Source organism: Clarias gariepinus, chromosome 27 (genome assembly GCF_024256425.1).
Source record: "Clarias gariepinus isolate MV-2021 ecotype Netherlands chromosome 27, CGAR_prim_01v2, whole genome shotgun sequence".
NCBI lineage: Eukaryota > Metazoa > Chordata > Actinopteri > Siluriformes > Clariidae > Clarias > Clarias gariepinus.
The window spans coordinates 17175708-17198038 of record NC_071126.1 but is presented as its reverse complement, the minus strand read 5'-3'; the positions used below and the strand labels follow the sequence as shown (position 1 = coordinate 17198038).

The 22331-nt window shown below is 39.8% G+C and overlaps 2 protein-coding genes across 2 annotated transcripts in view; one reads left to right on the top strand and one right to left on the bottom strand.

Moving 5' to 3' along the window:
* The window catches only part of zdhhc14 (zinc finger DHHC-type palmitoyltransferase 14), a 30295-nt gene extending 18378 nt beyond the window's left edge, over positions 1-11917 (top strand). The window contains exons 5-9 of the mRNA XM_053488997.1: positions 416-464; positions 2839-2941; positions 4930-5039; positions 8768-8870; positions 9088-11917. Of these exons, the coding sequence (XP_053344972.1) occupies positions 416-464; positions 2839-2941; positions 4930-5039; positions 8768-8870; positions 9088-9477 (755 nt within the window). The 3' untranslated portion in view covers positions 9478-11917. The remainder of the gene's footprint in view (positions 1-415; positions 465-2838; positions 2942-4929; positions 5040-8767; positions 8871-9087) is intronic.
* A 9-nt stretch (positions 11918-11926) lies between these two features.
* Positions 11927-22203, bottom strand: lgals8a (galectin 8a). Its single transcript, XM_053488998.1, has 9 exons — positions 22086-22203; positions 20963-21051; positions 19841-20048; positions 19521-19640; positions 19369-19419; positions 18725-18751; positions 17496-17584; positions 16913-17078; positions 11927-14274 (listed from the first exon to the last, which is right to left on the bottom strand). Exons 1-9 carry the CDS (start codon positions 22122-22124, stop codon positions 14125-14127), a joined length of 939 nt encoding a protein of 312 aa, XP_053344973.1. The 5' UTR covers positions 22125-22203; the 3' UTR covers positions 11927-14124.
* Between the last annotated feature and the right edge of the window lie 128 nt (positions 22204-22331).

Sequence of the window (22331 nt, the reverse complement as noted above, 5' to 3'; positions counted from 1 at the left end):
ATTCAGATGTTTTCCTGCGGCTTAGTGTCTCACCATCGTACTGTGCTTCTCAAATCTTCTCAATCTTCTGAAGTCTTCTCAAATCTTTTTTTCCACCCTCATCCAGGAGAAATGTCATCAAAAGTCCCGGTTTGACTTGAACGCCCTTCGTATTATCTAGCGCAATTTTTCTCAATCCTGTTCTTGCGCTGAAAGTTGGTTCGCTCGTCTGCCCTGCACCTATTGCCTGGGCTTTTTTGGAAACACCAAAATGGACTACAAATTAAAACACTTGCTTGTTCTGATCCATATCTACACTCCTTCCGGGCCTATGTGGAGCATGTCGCTGCTTTATTTAGACAGGCGAATAACGTATGAATCGCTATGAATTTATTCTCTTCGTTCTATAACCTATGTTATGTATATGTCTCTGCAGGATCCAACCGGACCGGGTTTCTCAGCGCACTCAAAGACAGCCCCGCCAGATATCCTTCTAAAAAAATAAAAAAATAAACAACTGTGTGTGTGTGTGTGTGTTTGTGTGTGTGTGTGTGGGCTGGAGAGAGAGTGGGAGGATGCATGCTAACAGTCTATTTCTGGCCTTCACACCTCCAAACCCCAATGACAAAGAGCAATGTCATTAAGGAGGATTGAGAGAACACCCACTTTGGCTTTTTATGAAAAGATAAAGCCGGGTAGAGACAGACGGAGAGTGTACTGACAAAATAAAAAGAGAAGCAGATGATTTCTCCACTCTTTTTTTTTCGATACTGATGCGGCTCCCTAGGGCTGAGTTCATTATCTGGAGTCCACCTGCTGCTTCTAGCAAATTACCAGCCTGTCAGGCATCACTTACTGCCTAACGACACACACAGACTTAAGTTGTGTCTCAGATCACAGACTTGGGTGATACTACACATATTGACTATATTTGAGCATTACTTCAGGACATTTCTTCAGAAGCTGCTGATTACTGCTTTGGTCCATAAAAACAACTCTTTCTGAGCTTCAAGGTAAAAGTGGGGCAAATGAGCTTTTCATGAACTAAAAAGCTAAACTGGGTCAACAGTCACCACTGCCATTTTGCCATTCAGGGGTTAAAGTGAGATTTAGGAGATCTTGGCATGAGAGAACGGCATCATTCATTCCATTGACGACCGCTAGACGTTCAAAACCAAAATGGCGAAAAAATTAAGGTGGACCTTCTTCATGACAACGCGCCAACCAATTCCCAACCCCATGACTTGGGGTACAAAATTCTGCCTCATCTCCACTACTCCCCCGACTACTGTACCCGGTGACTTATTCCTCTTTAATCACTTGAAGAAACCACTCCAAGGCAGGCGTTTGACCACGATGAGGAGGTGATTACTCAGGTGGAACTTTTTCCTCAAGAGCAAAAAGGAAGGCTTCTTCAAAGATGGTCTCCACCAGCTCATTCATCGTGCGTAGAAGTGTGCAACCTTATTTGGAGGTACACCTGTTCGACTGCTTGTTACTACGAATATCTGATCGGCCAATCACATGGCAGAAACTCAGTGCATTTAAGCATGTAGACACGGTCTAGACAATCAGCCGAAGTTTTAACCTAGCATCAGAATAGGGAGGAAAGGTGGTTTACCACGGCGTGGTTGCTGGTGCCAGATATACTGGGTTCTCTAGGGTTCATAGAAAATGAAAAAGAAAAATGATCTAATGAGTGGCAGTACCCCGGGGTGAAAAATGCCTTGTTGAAGCCAGGGGTCAGAGAACAATGGCCAGACTGGTACAAGCTGATCGACAGGCAACAGTAAGTCAAATAAAATCTCATTACATCCGAGGTACATCCGAAGAACATCGCTGAACACACAGCACGTTGAACCATGAAGCAGATGGGCTACAGCAGCAGAAGACCACACCCAGGCAGCAATTCTACAATTCACATGGGCTCACCAAAATTGGACAATACAAAATAGAAGCCTTTTCTGATTTCTGCTGCGATGGTAGAGTCAGAATTTGGCAGAAACAACATAAAAGCTTGGATCTATTCTCCATGATTTAAGAGCTTGTAGGCGTATTGGTGTGAGAGATATTTTCATGGCCCACTTTGGACTGATCATGTTCATCGCCTTTATGACCACAGGATAACGCGCCATGTCACAGTCCTAATATCATCTCCAACTGGTTTCTTGAACGTCACAGTGACTTCTCTGTACTCAAATGGATCACCAGATCTCAATCCAATAGATCACATTTGGGATGTATTTGGAACGGGTCTCAGAGCAAAACAGGTTCAACCAAGTGTGTTTAACGAAGTGACCAGTCAGTGTAGCGTCCTCAAACAAAGATATCAGGGAAATGTGACTAAAACAAATCAGTGCTGTCTGTCTCTCTCATAGTCTAGCTTGGTATTGGCGTTATTATCTACCAAAGGACAACCTAGCATCCTAATATAAACAGACCACTCGAAATGGTCTCAAAGTGAATAGAGGTGTCTGAGACAGGATTACGGGATTTGCGTCTAGACCACGACCTTTAAACACAAGCACTTGCCTGTCAGCTGGAATAAAACTGACAAAGAAAAACCTTTGGCTTGGAAACGCTTTATTTGTATTAACGTTCATGTCTGACATGATATAACCTGCATCAGCGTCTGTGACACACATGGCTCATTAGCTCCGCTGTGAGATGAACATTTCCTCCTGTTGGGCTTCATCCAGCTGTTTGCAGTATGATTGATCAGTGCTTATTCTCTTGTGTCAAGAAGAGAATTTGTGTCTGTCTGTGTGTGTGTGTGTGTAAGAAAGTGTGTGTGTGCGAAAGAGAGAGCCGTGTTGCCATGGAAACCTTGCTGTGTTCCCCTTTCCTTTACTGGCACACTGTTCTGGAGGTGGTCGTATGTTTTTTCTCCATCTGGTCCATCGTGGGTTTGTCGGGTTTCCACACTTACCTGATCAGCTCCAACCTGACCACAAATGAGGACGTGAGTATCACACTCATCACTCACTTCCTCGCGTTGTCTCGTTGCCTCACACCCCTTCTTTCTCTTTTTATTTTCCTGCTGAGAATGTTATTCACACATCCAAAGTGTCTTACAATAGAGAATGATGTTGACTCTCAGTGATGTTTTCTCTGTAGCACAGGGATTTGAAACATCCAATGACTGGGTCAGGAAGGTCCCACACTAAACCCCCTCTGCTCAAAGTCTTATTTTTACATCTCAAAACCTGAACCATGGGCTAAACATGACCCACACTTCTGAGAAAAGGCTAAAAATGACCCATACTTCTAAACATTTTCCAGACAGTTCTTTCCCATATTCCATATTTAACCTCAAACATGGTTTCCATGACCACCACACGACTACTCAGAGTTGCAACAACGACATCATGGTCCATAATCAGATTAATTTGCACTTCGAAATGGTCTCAATGTAAATAGAGGTGTCTGAGACAGGCTTATACAATAGCATCTGGACTTTAAGATCAAGTGTATAGCCTTAGAGCACTAAGTGGGCGAGCTCAAATATAAAGCTTCAGAGAGTTAAAGGCCTGAATGGTGAATATCTTTACAGGGCAGAGAAGGCAAGGAGCTGAAGGTGGTGGGGCAAGCCACATAGTTCCAGAAGGGTTGAATGGTCGAGGTTGGATGGATGGCGCCAGGAGCTAGAGAGGTGGGGCCAGGGAAATGGGGCAGGGGAGCTGAAGGGGGTGGGTCAGGTGGATGAGTCCAGAGATCTAAAGGGGTGGGGCAAGTTGGTTGGATGAATCCAAAAGGCTAAAGTGTTGTGGACAGGGAAATGGGGCAAGGGAGAGGAAGGGGGTGGGGCCAAGGGGATAAGTCCAGAGAGCTAATGGGGTGGGGCCAGATGGATGAAGCCAGAAGATCAAGGAGATTTTGCCAGTTCAATGTATCCAAAAAACCAAGGTGGTGTGGCCAGGGTAATGGAGCAAGGGAGAGGAAAAGGGTGGAGCCAGGTGGATGAATCCAGAGAGCTAAAGGGGTGGGGTGAGGTAAATGGGGCAAGGGAGCTGAAGGGGGTGGGGCCAAGTGGATGAGTCCAGAGATCTAAAGGGGTGGGGCCAGATGGATGAAGCCAGACTATCAAAGGGATTGTGCCAGTTGAATGTATCCAAAAAGCCCAGGTTTTGTGGCCAGGGTAATGAAGCAAGGGGGTGGAAAAGGGTGGAGCCAGGTGGATGAATCCAGAGAGCTAAAGGGGTGGAGTCTGGTTGATAGATCAAAGGGGGCGGGGCCATGTCAATAAATCCAGGTAGCTGGAATCAAGGAAATAAGGCTGAAAATAACCAATTTGTGATTGCAAACTTAGAATCGCAAAAATAGTACTCTATAAACTGAAAATTAAAAATTAAAAAAGTTCAACTTAAATGTATTAATCTCGATTAACCAAACTTTTGAAAATAACACAAAAATGGAAGAAAACCTGAAAACAGTTGAACAAAAAAAAGTTAACCAATATTTGGGGAATGCCAGTTAACCTAATCTGCATGTCTTTGGACTGTGGGAGGAAACCGGAGTACCCAGATGAAACCTGTGGAGAACATACAAACTCTACACACACAGACCCGAGGCCGGAATCGAACCCTCGGCCCTGGAGTTGCGAGGCCACAGCGCTGCTAGTTTGAGTTCTAGTTATAAAACAAGATACAAATGTGCATGTAGGGCTGTTATTTTATTTAAGATTTAAAGCCCCATGACTGAAACAAACCCTACAATTGGCTACATAACTATATCTATTACGTATGAAGTGGACATTTTTAAAATACATAGTGGGCTTCCAGACAGTCTGATCATTCTTCTAACATCTTTAACACTTGGTCTTAAGTGTGTATGTAAATACTTAGACAGAAAAAAACAGACAAAACATCCTTGTTTTTTTTTTCTTTTTTCCATTTTTTGTCCAGAAATAGTGCTTGAACAAGTTGAAAAAACAAGTTGTGTGTGTTTCAGATTAAAGGTTCTTGGTCCTCCAAGCGAAGCAAAGACAACTACAACCCCTACAGCTACGGCAACATCCTCACCAACTGCTGCGCTGCTCTGTGTAGCCCGTTACCGCCCAGGTGAGCCAGCATCGCTCGAGTCGTTCCTTCATTCTGCCGTTCGTCCTCTCTCCAATAAATCACAATGCTGTTATTGTAAAGGGGGGAACAAAACTCTTTTTTTTTCCAGCTGAGATCTTCATCTGTACGCTCAGGAGGTAATTCTATTCACTCACTGGTTCAGGGATCTGATTAGGCTTTGTGATGAGTTCAGCACTTTGCTCGTGTATGACTATGACTGATGTGTCTCGACTCCATCCCGAGGAGCTTTATGAGTTTCTCTAAGAGAGCACGTTGTGCTGTTTAAGAATGAGCTTTTTACTATGCAGCCTTCACATGCAAATTTGTTCAAGTTTTTTTCTTTTCCATTCGAGTGCACCTTTATGAACGTACAAAAATACAGAAATGCAACCGAGAGCTGAATGCATAATAGTTTATAACAGCGAGCACATGAACCTACTGCAGTGCGTCATGGACTGGCGTATCCTGAAAACAGGTACAGAGTGTTTTTTTTTTTGTTTGTTTGTTTATTTATTTATTTATTTATTTTTTACAAACCAGTTTAGCTTCTGCAGCAAATCCTCCCTCTATTAATACATGCGTTTATGCGTCCAGCCAGAGACTATTTCACGCATCCTCTAAGGTTTGATCGCGCGAACAGTTGAAATGACCTGTTTAAACTTTGTTTTTTTGTTGCCATTTTTTTTTTGTTAGGACAAATGGACAAAGTAATATGTGTAGTTTGTGGGTATGTGTAGTATACAATGGTACTGTACCTTGGCATACAAATGCAATTTTCACCTTAAGAACTTGAAAATTTTGAAAGAAATTTGCCTTGGCATACGAATCATTTCCAGCATACGAGCAACTAAGCTTGTTAAAATATGAGCAACCAAGCCAGGAGCCGATCAAAACTTGTTTGCATCACGAGTGGTGTAGTGGTAAAGTGCTCGTCCTATCATCCGGAGATTGCAAGTTTGATTCCCGGGTGATGCTGTAACCTCTCGCAGCTGGAGGTCTCGAGAGAGCTGATTGGCTGAGCTCTCTTAGAATGAGAGGTACAATTATACATCATGTCCAGTACATTATTAGCCGAGCAGTCTCAGCTTCAGGCCTGTACACATCATACACCATCAATAATTAATAAAGATTGTCAAGAATGACCTTTTATGGTGAAGATGTTAGTGCTCACACTGTACATGAGATATCTGAAGCCTTAAAAAAACGAGTCTGGACCCAAAAATATCAGTTTTATTGCGCTTCAGACACCCGATCTGCACTATGATGATCAGATTCTGGTTCATCACGGATGACTAATATCCGTCTCCCCATCTCCCTGTCTCCATCTTCACAGACCACGAGAAAGCAAAACTGTCTTCTTCTCACTTCTGCTTCCTAATTTTCATGTGTATTTGGACCGAATCATTCCCTGATCATTCTCCTACTGTATATCAATGCTGTTTTCAGTCTGCCCTTGATTTGTTGATTTGCCCTCACTAGTTTCCCCGTCCACTGAATCACTAATGCCGTATCTTAAGGGCATCGACTCGAGAAAAGGCTGTTTATCAGGTCAACATAAATGTAAATGTCAGGAACAGGCCTTTCAGATATACAGAGCTTTTGGTGACGACTCTGTTTTAAAGTGTAAGAAAAAGCAATAAAACACTTTCTGATGTTTATCTTCCTCCACCTTTCACTTCTTACAGTCAAACTGAGCCTTGTGTATCAGACTAGCTTGGAGTTTTCTTAAGAAATCGCTTTGTGCTTATTACAGAGGGTTAGATGCATTCTCATTAAAAAATATAAATGTGTCGCATATTTACAAAAAGCGAAGCATGGGTCGGGAAATAAGAAGCATTAAGTATTATGGAAACTGGTGTAATATGATCCTGTTTGAAAATTCACTTTTTAGCAGCAATATCGTTTTGGACATTGATCTATTGTATGGTGATATATATTATAGTGATTAGTTTTTTTTTTTATGTTATACATATAATACAGAAAATGTATGAATGCCAAAGAAGCTATTTTTGAAGTTTATGCAATATAAAAGTGACCAATTTTGCTTCCCAAAAAATTTAGGAGAGATAGTTTTATAAATGCCCCCAAAATGGCCATTTTCCAGCGTTATACTGTCTCACTTCAAACAAGAATAATAATTTAAAATGCATATGATAATCATACTAAAATTGGTGTAAGCTTCTAGAAGCATATGAAAACTTTGTAAAAATTGTTACTTAAAGTAAACCATTTGTTTTTTTGTTTTGTTTTTTGGTAAAAGCTTAAAAAGCAAAAAAAAAAAAAAAAAAATCTGTAGTGTCCGTAACCATGTAAAATTCATGTTGCAATATCTTAACAGTTTATCATTTTACACCTTTTTCAGGTTTATGTCTTTTCATGTGAAATCGAAATTGGCCAAGTTTCATCTAAATGACAGTTAAGATCGTTGAAAGATTTAAATTTAAAAAAGTTCCGGACACTAAAACATAAAAGGGCATGAAACTGTATTTAGGAAATGTGTTTCTTTTTATCTGATAAAATATAAATGTATATGTATATTTACAAAAAAATGAAGCATGGATCAGGAAATAAGAAGCATTAAGTATTATAAGTATGGTGTAATAAGATCCTGTCTAAAAAATTCACTTTTAACCACCAGTACCATGTTTTGGACGTCGATCTATTGCATGGTGATACATATATAAATATACTATAGTGTATATTGTACCAGTATGGTTATGTTATATTTTTTACATTTATTCATAAATCTGAGTCCTTGTACAATGTGGGCAAAATTAATGGCACCCTATTATACTAAAACCAGAAAGCCTTACATGCATGAGTGGTAACCAGAGTCTTAAAATGTGGCTAAACTTAATTACTGGATTACGGTTTAGTCGTCATTAATAATGTACAGGTATATAAGCTTGACTTGTTTGCTTCAGATGCGACATAAACAAGCTCGGTTACTCTTATCCAGAGCGACTTATATTTTTATCTCATTACACATCTGAGCAGTTGAGGGTTAAGGGCCTCGCTCAAGAGCCCAACAGTGGCAACTTGGTGGTTGTGGGGTTTGAACCTGGGATCTTCTGAACCGTAGTCCAATGCCTTAACCACTGAGCTACCCCTGGCCCATGACGTGACTTGGAGCATCTGGAACGTCTCTATACTGTAGATCATATCTGTAGCATGAATGCCAGGTGCTTCTCTTCTCTTCTCCTCTCCTCACTGATTATAGTTTACATGAGGGCAGCTCCGCTCCGTTCCCACGTAAACACTACACAGTTTACTTCCAGCCTTAATCTGAAGCATGTGAGGATCAGAGCCAGGTGTGTTTAAATCGAAGTGGAAAATAAAACCATCAGGATCTTTATTATCCTCAGTACCTCTGCTTCATGTAGACGAGTTTGATGAGACACACACATATGCTCGGAGTTTTGCACACCATTAGCAAGTTTCCTATCAAAACAGAAAAGCATGATCAGGACTGGTACAAGTGGCTGCCATCTGTTTCATGTGTGGGCATGCGGAGTGGGAGGAAGTGCCTTGCGAGACACACACACACACACACACACACATATGAATGCACACAGGAAGGCAGAGGCAGAGACCCTCTTGATTCCCTCAAGCTCATTCATTCTTCAGTGTTCACCCACGCTCAGTGACTCACACACTCTTTTTTTTTTTTTTTTGCACGAAGCAGTTAATTGCTCCAGTCTCTTCCTCATTCCTTCTCTGTCCTTCAGTTTGATTGACAGGAGAGGTCTTGTAGAACCGGACACCCCTCAGCCAACGGCTCAGTCAAACGGGACCAACACCTGTCCTACGACTCAGCTCCAGAGCCACATGGTAAGATGTGTGTGTGTGAAACAAAAGACAATATTTATTATAAGGATAATTTAATAATCATATAGTTAACAGTGAAAATCTAGCTCACACACAATGTTAGATGCATTTTTTGAAATTTAAATAAATGACATCATTAGGCTGGAATAAAATTGTCACAGGGAGAAAAAAAGAAGAAGAAATTTCTCTTAAAGTTTCTTGTTTTCTCCTTCCTCTCAAGTGTCATCAGGACCAGTGCATCCAGAGCACCAAATTCGTCCTGCAGGCCGCCACCACGCCTCTCCTCCACGTCCAGCCGGTGCTGCTGAGCGGGGGCGCCGTGCTGCAGGTCAAACCGTCAGTGGGCGTGCCGTGCTCCCTTCACCCCTCGCTGCCCTCCTCCACCACCAGTCTGGGCTGCGGGGGCGAGCTTCTGGCTTTACACGACCCCGAGAGCCTCTGCCACCACCACCAGCTCAGCCACGAGGCCTTCGCCAGCCCCGAGGAGATGCCCTCCCCTGTCATGGCACTACCCTGCACCGCCCACCTGGCCCAGCTGTACGACCCGGCCAGCCAGGACTCGCTGCACGAGGATTCAGTACGCGGCCTGGTGAAGCTCAGCTCCGTGTGACGAACCCGGAACGCACACAGAGCCAAAAGCCATAGTTTGATCTTTATAGGATGAGGACGCACTTCCTGTGACAGTTTTACTTTTTCAGCCTCAACAACAAAAAACAAAAAGAAAAAGAAAAAAAAATGAACCAAGAGCAGTCTTCCAGCTCTTCCAGTCTACACATTAAGTACGCCTCAAAGTAAAATCTGTATTAAATGGACCACACGTTATCGACATACTGAAAACAGACGGTATCTTAGCAAGGGAAAATATCTTGGATAAAGGCAAATAGATCTAATATTTCCGATCATGACACTAACAGACATGATTACTAAGCCGAGATCAATCAATCTATCTGAATGATTTTCTTTTCATAGGACTTATTGCTCCACTGATTTATTTTGATCTGATAAATTTGAACAAAATGACTAGAAAAATGCTAAACCGTCATCATCATCATCATCATCATCATCGACCAAAACACAGTATTGGTGCTGATTTTATTTTGTTCTTTTTATGTTATACATATAATACAGAAAATGTGTAATTGCCAAAGAAGAAACTTCTGAAGTTTATACAACATTAAAGTAATCAATCTTGCTTCCCTAAAACTTTAGGGAAAAAAATGCACATTGATGACACATTTTACAGTGTCTCGCTTCAAACAATAATCATTTCAAATGCTAATTATTTACATTTCTTCATGAGTACTCATGTTAATTGGTGTAAGCTTGTAGAAGCATATGAAAACTTTGTAAAAATTGTTACTTAAATTAAAGCATCCCGTTTTTTAAAAAGATTGAAAGCAAACAAAAAAATCTGTAGTGTCCGTAACCATGTCAAATTCATGTTGCAATATTTTAACAATGTTGCATTTTACACTTATAATACACTTTTTCAGGTTTATGTCTTTTCATGGGGAATCTAAATCGGGCAGCGTTTCATCTGAATGACAGTTAAGATCGTTGAAAGATTTGAATTCGAAAAAGTTCCGGACACTAAAACATAAAAGGGCATGAAACTCTTTTAAGCAAATGTGTTTCTGTTTATTTGACAAAAATATAAATGCGTACGTATATTTACAAAAAATGAAGCATGGATCGGGAGATATTAGACATAAGCATTAAGTGTTATAAAAATTGGTGTTATATGATCCTATCTGACAATTTTCACTTTTTAGCACCAGTACCATGTTTTGGCTGAATATATTTACTTTATCGTGATATGATGATAAATATTACACCACTGATAAATTCTTGACTTTAATTGATGAGAAACTGCACAAGGCAAATCACAAGTTTATCTTACTGCAATTGTTATCACGAGCCATCGTTTCTATGGTAACGGCTAATTGACAGGGAAACAACCCCTAACCCAAGACTAACAATTAACACATTAAACAGATTAACAATCACGTTTTAACTCCTGTATCATCATTGATGATGAGCCGTTATTTGGCGATGAGACGTTTATTTAACCTTCATAAATACGTTCCACAACATGTACGATGTAACAGATATAAACAGAGAAAAATCATCAGGATTAGCATATTGTTGCGCTATGGGAGGGACAAAACATTTCAAATGTGCCGGTATCGGAAATAAATCTATTGAATAACTTGTGTTGTGAAATTAAACTCGGCTTCGTATCAGGACGCATCAAACCAGCACATTTTTCTCTGCATGGCTTTGCGGCGAGTTTTCTTCCTTGAACAGATAAATGAACCTTTATTCAAGATATTTTCACATATTAAGATATTATTTTTGCAGTACATGTAGAGAAAACAACAAAAAGAAACATGCATAGCGTACTTGTGTCATCGAGAAAGCAAGATGTTCGACTATAGCACTTAAATGTGTTCATGAGCTCGGGAAGAACTACGTCTCTCTCCTCCACTCGCAGTCCATAATTCAGATGGTGGATGTTTTCTAGAGCTAAACATAAAAAAAAAGAAGAAAAAAAACACTAAAAAAACAACTGTTGGTGTAAATGCAATCTCACTGCCTTTTGACATCTCTCTGGGCTTCTGTCGACGATCGCGTTCTGGCAATACGGCAATACGACAGCGGGCTTGTTAACTTGGGTGATTATATTGCATCAGATCTTTTTGATATGTCTGAATCACACATTATGGTGATGTGATTTTCTGTGCCAAATACAAGTCCAATAATTTTCCCATTGTAGAGGTGATAATCTTGTCAATAAATTTGCAAGTTTGTATGGAATCGACGGTTTTGTCTGCAAGCAGCTTAAATGATTCTGAAAATGCCTCGTCCATGACACCGTGTACACATTATTGTATTACTTTAATAATAGAAAATGAAGGATTTTCCAGTATAATTTCCAAACACTGCATGTCTACATGTTATAATCAGATATAATCTTTGAAGAACATTCAAATAGCACTGATTAGAGAAAACTTGCATTACAATCTAAAGCAGCAGTGAGAATATCAACACAAGATCAGTTTCAGAGAGGAAAACAGAAACAACCCGTTTCAACATTTATTTTGTTCATTACATTTTTATCATTTGTTACACAAATACTACACGTGTGTAACTTGGACAGACATTGTGGTGAGCAGATTAGAGACAGAAAAAAGTAGTTCATTAAGGACGTCGTTAAGTCTTTTCACATGCATTATTAATCATTACATTAAAATTAGAACGGAAACATAACACAGTGCAAAGTCTTTTCCACTTATACTTCAAGGACACTTGGTGTCAAATTGGTCTGTTAACAAACTAACGCTAGCGCTAGCACCTTTCACGCTCTCTGATTGGAGATTTTTTTTTAAAAATTAAATAAAAATAGGCTGTTCATGACTTGCATAGAACTGAATTTGACCCTTGTATATCGTGGGCTTCCTGACACATTGACACCAAACACATCTGTCTGAACATCTGGGTGGACATTAAACTAAGACGTCTGCTAATTTTTTAGCCCAGCATTGAGCAGGAGATGTGTGAGGTTTTCCATTCTCTCAAAACAAATCAATATCGTCACTTACCCCGAACTCTTGCAAACAAATGAACTTAAAGCTTTGTTATTAATGCAATAAGCAGGATAATTTTATATTCGATTCCGGCCTGAAGGGTCCTGGTTTAAATGACTGAAATGGAAAAAAAAGATGTTGGAAAAAAAAACGGAGGCAGCCTCGGTGTGATTCTTTAACGCTCCTTTGATTTGTTTACTTTTATTACATTGCATGTAATAGAATTTTCGTTCTATTCTGGTTTTGATTTTCCGACATGATATTCAATATCCCATATTATATCCTTGGGCGATGTTATAAACAACATTTCAAACATGTATTTCATAAACTGATTAGACCCTAAATCTATCTATCCATCCATCCATCCATTCATGGACACACATTGAAAGAAGAAAGAACAAAAAAATTTACATAATCCTTCCTAGAGCTATGAGGCTGATAATTAAAGGCAGCTTATCATATAGCCGCTAGTATAACGCTGTGCAAACTGCATGTTCAGATCGTCACCACCAGCACATCATATTGTGTACGACTGAAAATACTGAATTCATTCATTCATTCATTAATTAAACATATCAATTAAATCGGAATTATATAAACATCTAAGAACTACAGATGTGCCTGATAACATTAAGCCACAGCACTTTCCTGCGTCTCTACAGCGGTAACTCGGCATACAAATTTAATCCGTTCCGGAGGCGTATTCTTAATTTCATATTGAGAAACACATTTTTCCACAAGAAATAATGTAAATGCAGATAATCTGTTCTAGCCACCCAAAAATATTACCAATATAACAGATTTCCAACACTATAATTATATTTTTTGCATCTAAAAACAATAAAAAAAAAGACTTGCAAATAAAATTAAGTATGAAATAAATAAACAACTTTACTTAACTTTAATTTATGATTCCTCTTGGGACAAGTGACTTCACTAAATCTTGCCAAAATGCAAAAAAATATATATATATGTAAACTTACTTCATTTGGCCGGATGAACGTGCAAACAAATCGAGCGCTTCTATGCTGAAAATGCTTCGCATGCCGAGGCTATTTTCTTGCAATATTTCAGTTCTTAAGGCAGAAAATTCCGCATGTTAAGGCGTCCGTATGCTGAGGTATCGCTGTAACTACAAACTGAGAAATAAAAAATGTCCTGTTTTTTTTTCTTCTTTCTACTTTCTGTGTCAGAACCTTTTAAAAGATATTGAACAACTTAACAGGTGGTTTATACGATACATTGATCTTAGCTCCAGTGCAATATCACGAACCCCAACCCCCGTATAATGACGACACCCATCAGGTCTTTTTTTTATGTAAAGGGAGAATTGTGTACATTTGGATGAAATTAAAATGCTCCCACAGCAAACTTTTGGCCCACATTACCAAAATTCTACACACACACGCTGACAAAACTGGATCTCCTCCCTTATTATTTGCCAAAGCTTAGTAGGTACTAAAGGTTACATAAGAAAAGAGCACTGGTATTGATCATACAGTATAGCCAAAACCGTGTCCTTTAAATCAGTAGGAGCGCATGAGAAGGGTAAAAGCCAGACTAGTTGGTTTTGTGCACACACACACACACACACACAATGCAGGCTGAGATTGGTTGTGCTGGGTCTCCAGGTCTTTACTGAAAGCTGCAGGGTTCAGATGGGATGTCGGTTACCAGATCTTAACGTCCAGGAGCTGCAGGTCCCCGACGATCTCCAGCTCGTTCACGCGGCTCAGGTCCTGTACGCGGTGCTTGTAGGTCAGCTGATGAACGCCGTTCACGGCCACCTTAAACTGCTGCGCCTCGCACAGGATTATCATCTGGATAAGCGACAGACACAAACCATTTAAAGGATTGTTTTTTGTTGAAAACTTGCTAGTTTTATGTTTAACCATACAACAAAAAATCTGACTGTGTTCATTGTGCTTCTTGAGTTTTACCGCATCCACATGAAAGGCAAAAACTTTCCTCCAAACATGCATCCAACTCTATAGTGTACTTTTGTGTAAAACTAAATCTGCAAGCTCCAAGAGCTCGTATTAAAATAATTGATTTTATATATATACTGTATATAGCAATATAGCATATATATAATATATATATATATAGCACACATCAGCTTTACGTTTAAAGAGGATCTACATTATCATCCACATGCCACCAGTCTCCCAGGCCTTCGACATTTTAGAGCTTAAAGGCTTTAATAATACCCAGTAGCGCAAAAATAAATAAATAAATAAATAAAATAATAAATATATAAAAAATAATCCGGATCTTCCAGATGGTTCAGCCGCACAGTGAAGTCATTTTCATGTTTATGGAAACAGAAAATCATTCTGTGTCCTGAATCACCCCCAAGTCTGAGTAACAGCACTTAAGATCTGGATGTACTTTAAAGAGAGGGAAGAACCTTAAAGAGAAAAAGGTTCACTAAAAATTTGACCTGATTGACTGTAACTTAAGTAAGAATCATGGCGTCAATTTCTCCACTAAGACTTCCGTTTACTTTTTAATTAATTATAGTTATTATAGGTTATTATAGTTCTCCGTCTTAAATATTACAACCTCGCTGAGATTCAAAGTGGGACTATAGTACAGGTCCAGGCCTACTATGGTCGACTAGCAAATGGTACACCTGTGTGAGGTAATAAATAAAGATGAAGATGAGAGTTGAGATATTTTATGTCTTTCCTTTTTTTGTGGTTTCTGTTTGCTAGAGGAAGCGCCAAAAATCTTTTAAACATACAGTATATAGGAATAAAAATTCATTTATTAACCAAAGTATCTATTTTACCTCTAGAGAAATTGATGTTGTGATGAATGGAAAAAAAAAAGCAGAACTAAAGACTTCAAATTTAATCACCACACAAGTCAATCTGATTACTGCTTACAGCGTCCAACACGCCGCTGACCTCTAAAATGAGATTCTTATTTATTTACTGCTGCGTCCTGGACACAATGATCATCCTGAGCACAGGAGTGTAAATAAACACTGAAACTGAATCAGCACAATGATCAATCACATTAATGATTATATGATTAAGTGCTCGCCTGCACAACCCACTGAGGCTAACCGGTGCAGTGGTGGCGCAGTCGTTATCTCTTCGCACTGGTGCACCACAAGGTTGTGAGTGCAAATCTCAGGATTGTCAGAGAGACATTTTTGCCTTAGAGCACAAGCGTCAATTTAAAGCAGTTTCCTGCCTTAGCGAGCAAGACTGAAAAATGAATCTAGAAGAATATCAATACAACTATAAGTACAGCTGAGGGCGAAAGTTTGTACATCTCTATCAATAAAATATATATAATTTTTATATGTAGGTTTTAAATATGTTCCTAAAATACAGTACTGGATTAGTAAAAGTGGCTAGAAACAAACATAGCATCTCTGTAAGAAGGTGTGAAATGAAGCCTGAACTTGAATAGACTACAGACACTTCGCACAACTTCCTGTTTTGCTTAGTTGGGTTTGTTCTCTGGCGACAGAATCGCATTGTGTTTAACTTCTTCCATTTCCTTTCTTTTTTTTGTGTGTAGAGATGTTGTACATGAAGACTTTTCTTTTTTTAACTGTGTATGGTTGCATACAATCACATGACGTTGGAGCACATACACCAATCAGCCAGAACACCAACACCAGGTGAATTGAATAACACTGATTATGAGTTAAATACTGGTGACTGTGGTGAGAAAAGCCATAATTTCTAGTCTGATCCCACAGAAAATTGCTGAAAAAAATTATTGATGGTCGTAAGTTATCAGAACAGCCAGTGTAGCACAGCCTGCTCCGGACTTCTGGTCGTTCCCATATTATCAAAATCTACAAAATGGGGTAGAGCGTTCTCATATTTAGCTCCTAAACTTCGGAATAGCCGTCCAGACAGTGTTGAGGGCTCAGACAGTCTACCAGTTTAAAAGTAGACTCAAGACGTATCTCTTTAATCTGGCATACACATAATTCATTCCATCACCTCGAACCCCAGTATATCTAAATGCACAATTCTTATTTAGTGTTGCTAATATCCGGAACGCCATCTACGCTAATTCTTTCCACCCATCCCGAGGCATTTGGAGATTGTGCCTGCATCAGTAGAGAAAGGCCAACCCTGTGAGGACCCTAAGGCATCCAGAGAAGGTCCAGCTCCAGCTGGATTCTGCTTCATGATGGTTTGAAGCTACACATGCTGCTCCTGAGCTCCCAGTGATCCAGACTCCATCTCAAACTGGACTCCATGATAACTAAGACAACTTCTGTTATACTGAACTTCCAGAGGTCCAACACACATGATGTCGTTATATAATCCCTGTTATCCGTTATCACCCAAATGAGGATGGCTTCCCTCTTGAGTCTGGTTCCTTTCAAAGTTTTCGGTTTCAATATTACAGATATATAAACATTGTATGTATATTCTCCATTTCTTTGTGCGTGTACTTGTTTAAACAGGTAATGTTTAATACCTCAAAGTACTCTCCTGTGGTGAAGGGAAAGCTGGGCAGGGTGTGCTCTTCTGGGCCCCAGCACTCTGACAGGTACGAGTTACAAACAAACAAGCCGGACTTGAACCGAGGGTTTAGGTGCAGCGCGATGTCCTCAGAGTTGCTGACGTGCAGGTTTACAGAGAAGCTACAAAGACAACAAACAACAGCAATATTAACATCACTGATATAAACAGGCTTGCACTGCCATACCGTAAAAAACGCACTTCTTAATGTACATTCTGACTTAAAGATATAAAAATATTAATGAAAGTTAAAAGCCCTATAACGTTGTAATTGTAGATATTGTCAAGTTATCATACCTAATAAACTATTACATATTTTATGGTGTTATAACACTATTTTAATTTTATTATAAAATGAATATCCTAAGAACTTTATGCAAAGGAAAGAGAACGAGTTAAAACTAAAGTAAAATATGTACAGTATAATCCTTAGAGGTATTTTTTTTAATCAAAGCAGTTTTTTTAATCACCAAACAGTGTTTGTTGGACTGAAATTTAGTTGAAATGAAAATGACAATATTTAATGTTTATCTTCGAACCTGTGAGCATAGACAGGGACCTGACCCTTGACTGTGATGGTGTGGCCTGGACTCAAGCCCTTTAGTAGCTTTCTCCTGAAAGGAAGAGTCTGAACACACACACACACAAACAAGAATATTAATCATCAACATGACTGCCGCTGAGTCTCATAAGAAAGTGAATATTGTTCTGTTTGGAAATTATATAGTATAGCAGGTATTTGATGGAGCAGACCATTCATCTCTTTAAAAAAAAAAAAAAAAAGTTCACTCCATAATCCGGATCAGGGGACAGTAAACACCGCGGAGAGAAATTCCTCCAGGACTAAAAAAAGTAACCCATCAGTATTGTGATATCATGAAGTACTATTAATATGTCCGGAGGATGTAATTAATATTGGACCTTGCTGTATGGATGTCTGCATTCTAAGTTTGTCTTGGGTGGGTGAAGTTGAAGGGCGAGATCTTGCTCTCTTATTGATGGTATGATTGAAAACTGCAGCATATAAATAACTCTTACCTGCAAATTAAATTGTTTACCTGCAGTAACGAAGCGTGAAAACAGACTTAGAAAAGGATAAGAGGAAAAATAGAGGAAGTAAGAAATGACAATATGAAGACTTCCACTTATCCCTTCTTCACCCCCTCTTTATATTGTCATTTCTTCCTTCCTCCATTTTTCCTCTTATCCTTTTCCATTACAATTCTGTTTTCTTACTAGTAAATTTTACAGCTAAAATTTTTCTAAATTTTATATTTAATATTTTCTTTTCAATACTCCATTATTTTTTTATCATTATATTCTTATTTCATACTCGTTATTTAAATACTCTATTTTCATTACATTTTTTAGGTCATCGGCCGTTGAAAAAAAAAATCTTTCACTGCATATCACATTGTGTAGGACTGTGTATGTCACAAATAAAAGTTGAATTTGATTTAAGTTTTCTGCTCCTTCTTCCATCCTTCTTTCCTTTTTGCCTCCATCATTTTATCCTGTATTCGATTCATCTACTGCTTGTTTAAAACTCTTCCTTTCTGGGTTAAATGTATCCACTGCTTGCTAACACCTTTCTTTTGATGTGTGTATTCCATTCTTGCTTCCATCACCGTTTTAAATTTATTTAACACATTTTAAAAGACCCAAATTTGCTTCACAAGGAATGTGACCATCTCTACACTCTCATTAGGTGAAAGAACCTTGTTTTGGATGAAACACCAGGTCCTCTAATCAGCTCTCAGTTACTCACCAAATCAGACGAGTCCTCCAGCATAGCCTGAGGGACAGACAAGAGGACAGACAAGAGGATGGACATTGTGTTAAAAACACGAATTACTTATGTATTAGTCAGAAAGAATGTGGTATTTTAATAACATAATCATTTTTATTACACACGCATAACCCCACCCTTATCTGTCGTCACTCCGCCCTTACACGCGCTCAACCCCGCCCTTACGGAGTGTATCTGGATGCACTCGACCCGCCGTTTTTCACGCACTTGACCACCGCCCCCCATTTCCACGCACTGCCCCCGTCCTTATTCCACCCTTGCACGACCTTGACCCCGCCCTTATTCCACCCTTGCACATTCTCAACCCCTCTTTTACGAAAACTCAGCTCTGCCCTTGTACACTCAACCCCACCCTTAAACACTCAATCCTGCCCTGGCACATGCTAAAACCTTCTCTTGCACACACTCAACCCCAGTTTTGCATATGCTTAACACCCTTAAACACCCTCAACCCTGTCCATGTACACACTTAACCCCGCTCTTAAAGACACATAACCCTCCTGTAACTCAAACTTACCCCACTCCTACACACATATCCCTTCCTGCTCATACACACTTAACTCTGCATGTATAGGACACAAGCACAGCACTTGGGTACTCACTGGTGGTTGGGTGTTGATCCCCTTCACAGTTACAGAAGAACTGGTAGAACTCTTAAAAAAAAAAGAAAAGAAAAAAATATATAGAAATGGCAAAAAGCAGAATGTTAAAGAGCAGGAGACGGATTGTGATGATGATAATGTCAGGCGCTCACTGTGACAGGAATGAACCCGATGGCCTGGATATGAACCTTCCCAAATACACCCAGTGTGTCCACCCTGGACAGGTCTATTCTGTGCTTGTACTCGAGCACATGAGAACCATTTACTGCCACCTGGAGGTAAGAAGAAAGACAGCAACAAACACTTAGTCCTTTTCAAGACCAGTTAGTTTTACATGGAGAGATATGATCACTGATCATTTTAATGCAGTATGAGCAGGTGTTTCATCTGATTTAACCATCCAACCCTAAAAGAATGACTCCAGCCTTAAGTAGTGCCAAAGAATGTGGTAACAAATAGTCTCCATCCTCACCTTGTACAAATCTTTCTCTACCAGCACGATGATCTCGAATTCTGCCCCCTTTCTGAACGGCATCTGATAGTGGATCTCTTCTCTACCCCAGTACTCTTGTTGCAGGGTGTTGCAGACGATCTGGTTCTTCTTAAAGCGTGGGTTGAAGTGGAACGCAACGTCTGCTCTGGGTTTGGTACTGGAGCCGACCATGAAGTCCACCTGAAACCTGCATGCAAAAAAATAAAATAGAAATTGTAAATTGAGGCCAGGGTGAAAATTCTCTCATCACAATGTTGCTTGAATTTTAGGTAAAGCCACCAGTGCGGTTACGTGTTAGTTCTTCACTCTGTCCAGCTCTCTCACCCCCTCATTAGCATCCAGAGCTCCAGTTTTTGTACTAATATTATACATTCCTATAACATGATCCTAACACAAAGCAGTGTGTTATCACATTATATCACATCACATATTTGTGCAGAGCCAAACCTGCAACACCCTGAGTTTAAATAATACTTAAGCGAGATTAATAAGATTATAAGATTAATGGATATAATGTGAACTTTCCCATGCCTTAAACAAGCACGTAAAACAAGCCCCTCATTGCGCTTCTTGATTCCTTATGTGTAATCTGTGTTCAGATAAATATACAGTACATCTAAATATCTTATGTGTTTAATCAGAAAATGCATATGTATTTCCTATCGTCTGTCTGTCTGTGTCTGGGTCTCTCCATGACTTACACCTTTTGGTTAAGACGGTGGACTACTGATTGTAAGGTTTTAAGTACAAACCCCAACACCACCAAGCTGCCACTGTTGAGCCCTTGAGCAAGGCCCTCAACCCTCTCAGCTATAAAATAAAATTAAACTGTCATTCGCTCTGAATAGGGGTGTATGAATTTAACACTAGATGTTGTTAGTCTCCGGTCAGAGCGAACAACAACTTGGCACGGGTTTTATGCTCTTCTTGAGGCAACCCCCCCCCGTTTTATCCGGGCATGGGACTGGCACGGCATACAATGACTGGGCTTTGGCGCATTGGAGGGGAAGCAAACCCGAGCCTTCCGCATAGCAGGCGAGAATCCTACCACTGAGCCAATAAAAGTTACCCCTAGATGTTATGCTTAAAATCAGCACTCACCTGTCTGCATCACCTGGAACAGAGCCCTGGATCAGAACCATCTCACCTGGATGAAGTCCACCCAGGATGGTTACTGCTAAAGGGACTTGCTAGGGACCAAAAAAAAAAAAAAAAAACTTCAACTTTTGGGTTACGTCCTGCCTAATGGCTGCCCATTCCTGCATACTCAATGCTTGGAGTTTGTGGGTTTTTGTGTGTCCACCTCTTTAGGATTGACCACACGTTCTCAATGTGATTAAGGGCTGGGGAGTTTCCTCCTCATAGACCCAAAATTTCAATGTTTTGCTACCAGAGCCACTTTACAGTCCTCCAAGACATCCTGAGACCATTCATGTGCGAGGTTGCTCCTCAGCCAAGGGAGTGAGCTCATCAAATCCAACATTTTTCCTAAGAACACAGCCATGAATAAAAAACGGTACAAAAACATCCTCAGAGAGTAACTTCTCCCAACCATCCAAGAACAGTTTGGTAATGAACAATGCCTTTTCTAGCTTGATGGAGCTCCTCGCCGTGAAGCAAAAGTGATCACTATGTGGCTCGGGGAACAAAACATGAAAATTTTGGGTCCATGGCCAAGAAACTTCCCAGATCTGAATCCCATTGAGAACTTGTGGTCCATCCTCAAGAGGAGGGTAGACAATCAAAAACCCAGAAAAAACTCAAGAATGGGCTGCGCCATCAGTCAGGATGTGGCCCAGAAGTTGATTGACAGCATGACAAGGCAAACTGCAGAGGTCTTGAAAAACAAGGTTCAACACTGCAAATACTGACTCTTTGCATAAACTTAATGTAATTGTCAATAAATTTAAACACTTTTTAAAATGCCTGTAATTATACTTAAGCATTTCATAACATCTGAAATCTAAAAAACACAATAAAACACACTTCCTGTTAGACTGGGAAACATGTTCCTGTTAGCTAAACAACATTAAAAATCACATGTATGATTACTGACATTAAATAAACCCCACATTCACAACTTAAACAGCTGTCAGTCTGTCTAAGGCTCCAGCTTACAACTTGTAAACACTTCACTGTCATGACGCCCCGAGCTTTAACTACGACTTTTACAGCTTATAGAACTACATTCATGGTTATTTTAAGCTGTATATTTCTCTCTCACCGGGTTGAGAACAGACTGCTTCGGCTGCTTTATTGACATTTCGACGACGCAGGTTTTTTTTTATCTCTCTTCTGTACGAGTTCAATATTTTGGTCTCGGGTTTACTCTCATATTCCCCCCGCAAAAATAATAAAGTGCACTAAGTAGGCTGTAAAATACAGGCTTCCGGCCAATACAACGCCCACTTACTGTAGTCGTATGAGACACAGCAGGAGAATTAACTTTCACTTCCTGGTTCTTGTGAAG

Excerpts from the sequence above, each read along its gene's own strand:
- lgals8a (XM_053488998.1), bottom strand. The coding sequence starts at position 22,124 with ATGTCAATAAAGCAGCCGAAGCAGTCTGTTCTCAACCCG. Across the intron at positions 21,052-22,085 it reads AGCAGTCTGTTCTCAACCCG|CAAGTCCCTTTAGCAGTAAC; the intron begins GTGAGAGAGAAA and ends TTTGGTCCCTAG. Across the intron at positions 17,079-17,495 it reads GTCCCTGTCTATGCTCACAG|CTTCTCTGTAAACCTGCACG; the intron begins GTTCGAAGATAA and ends TTGTCTTTGTAG.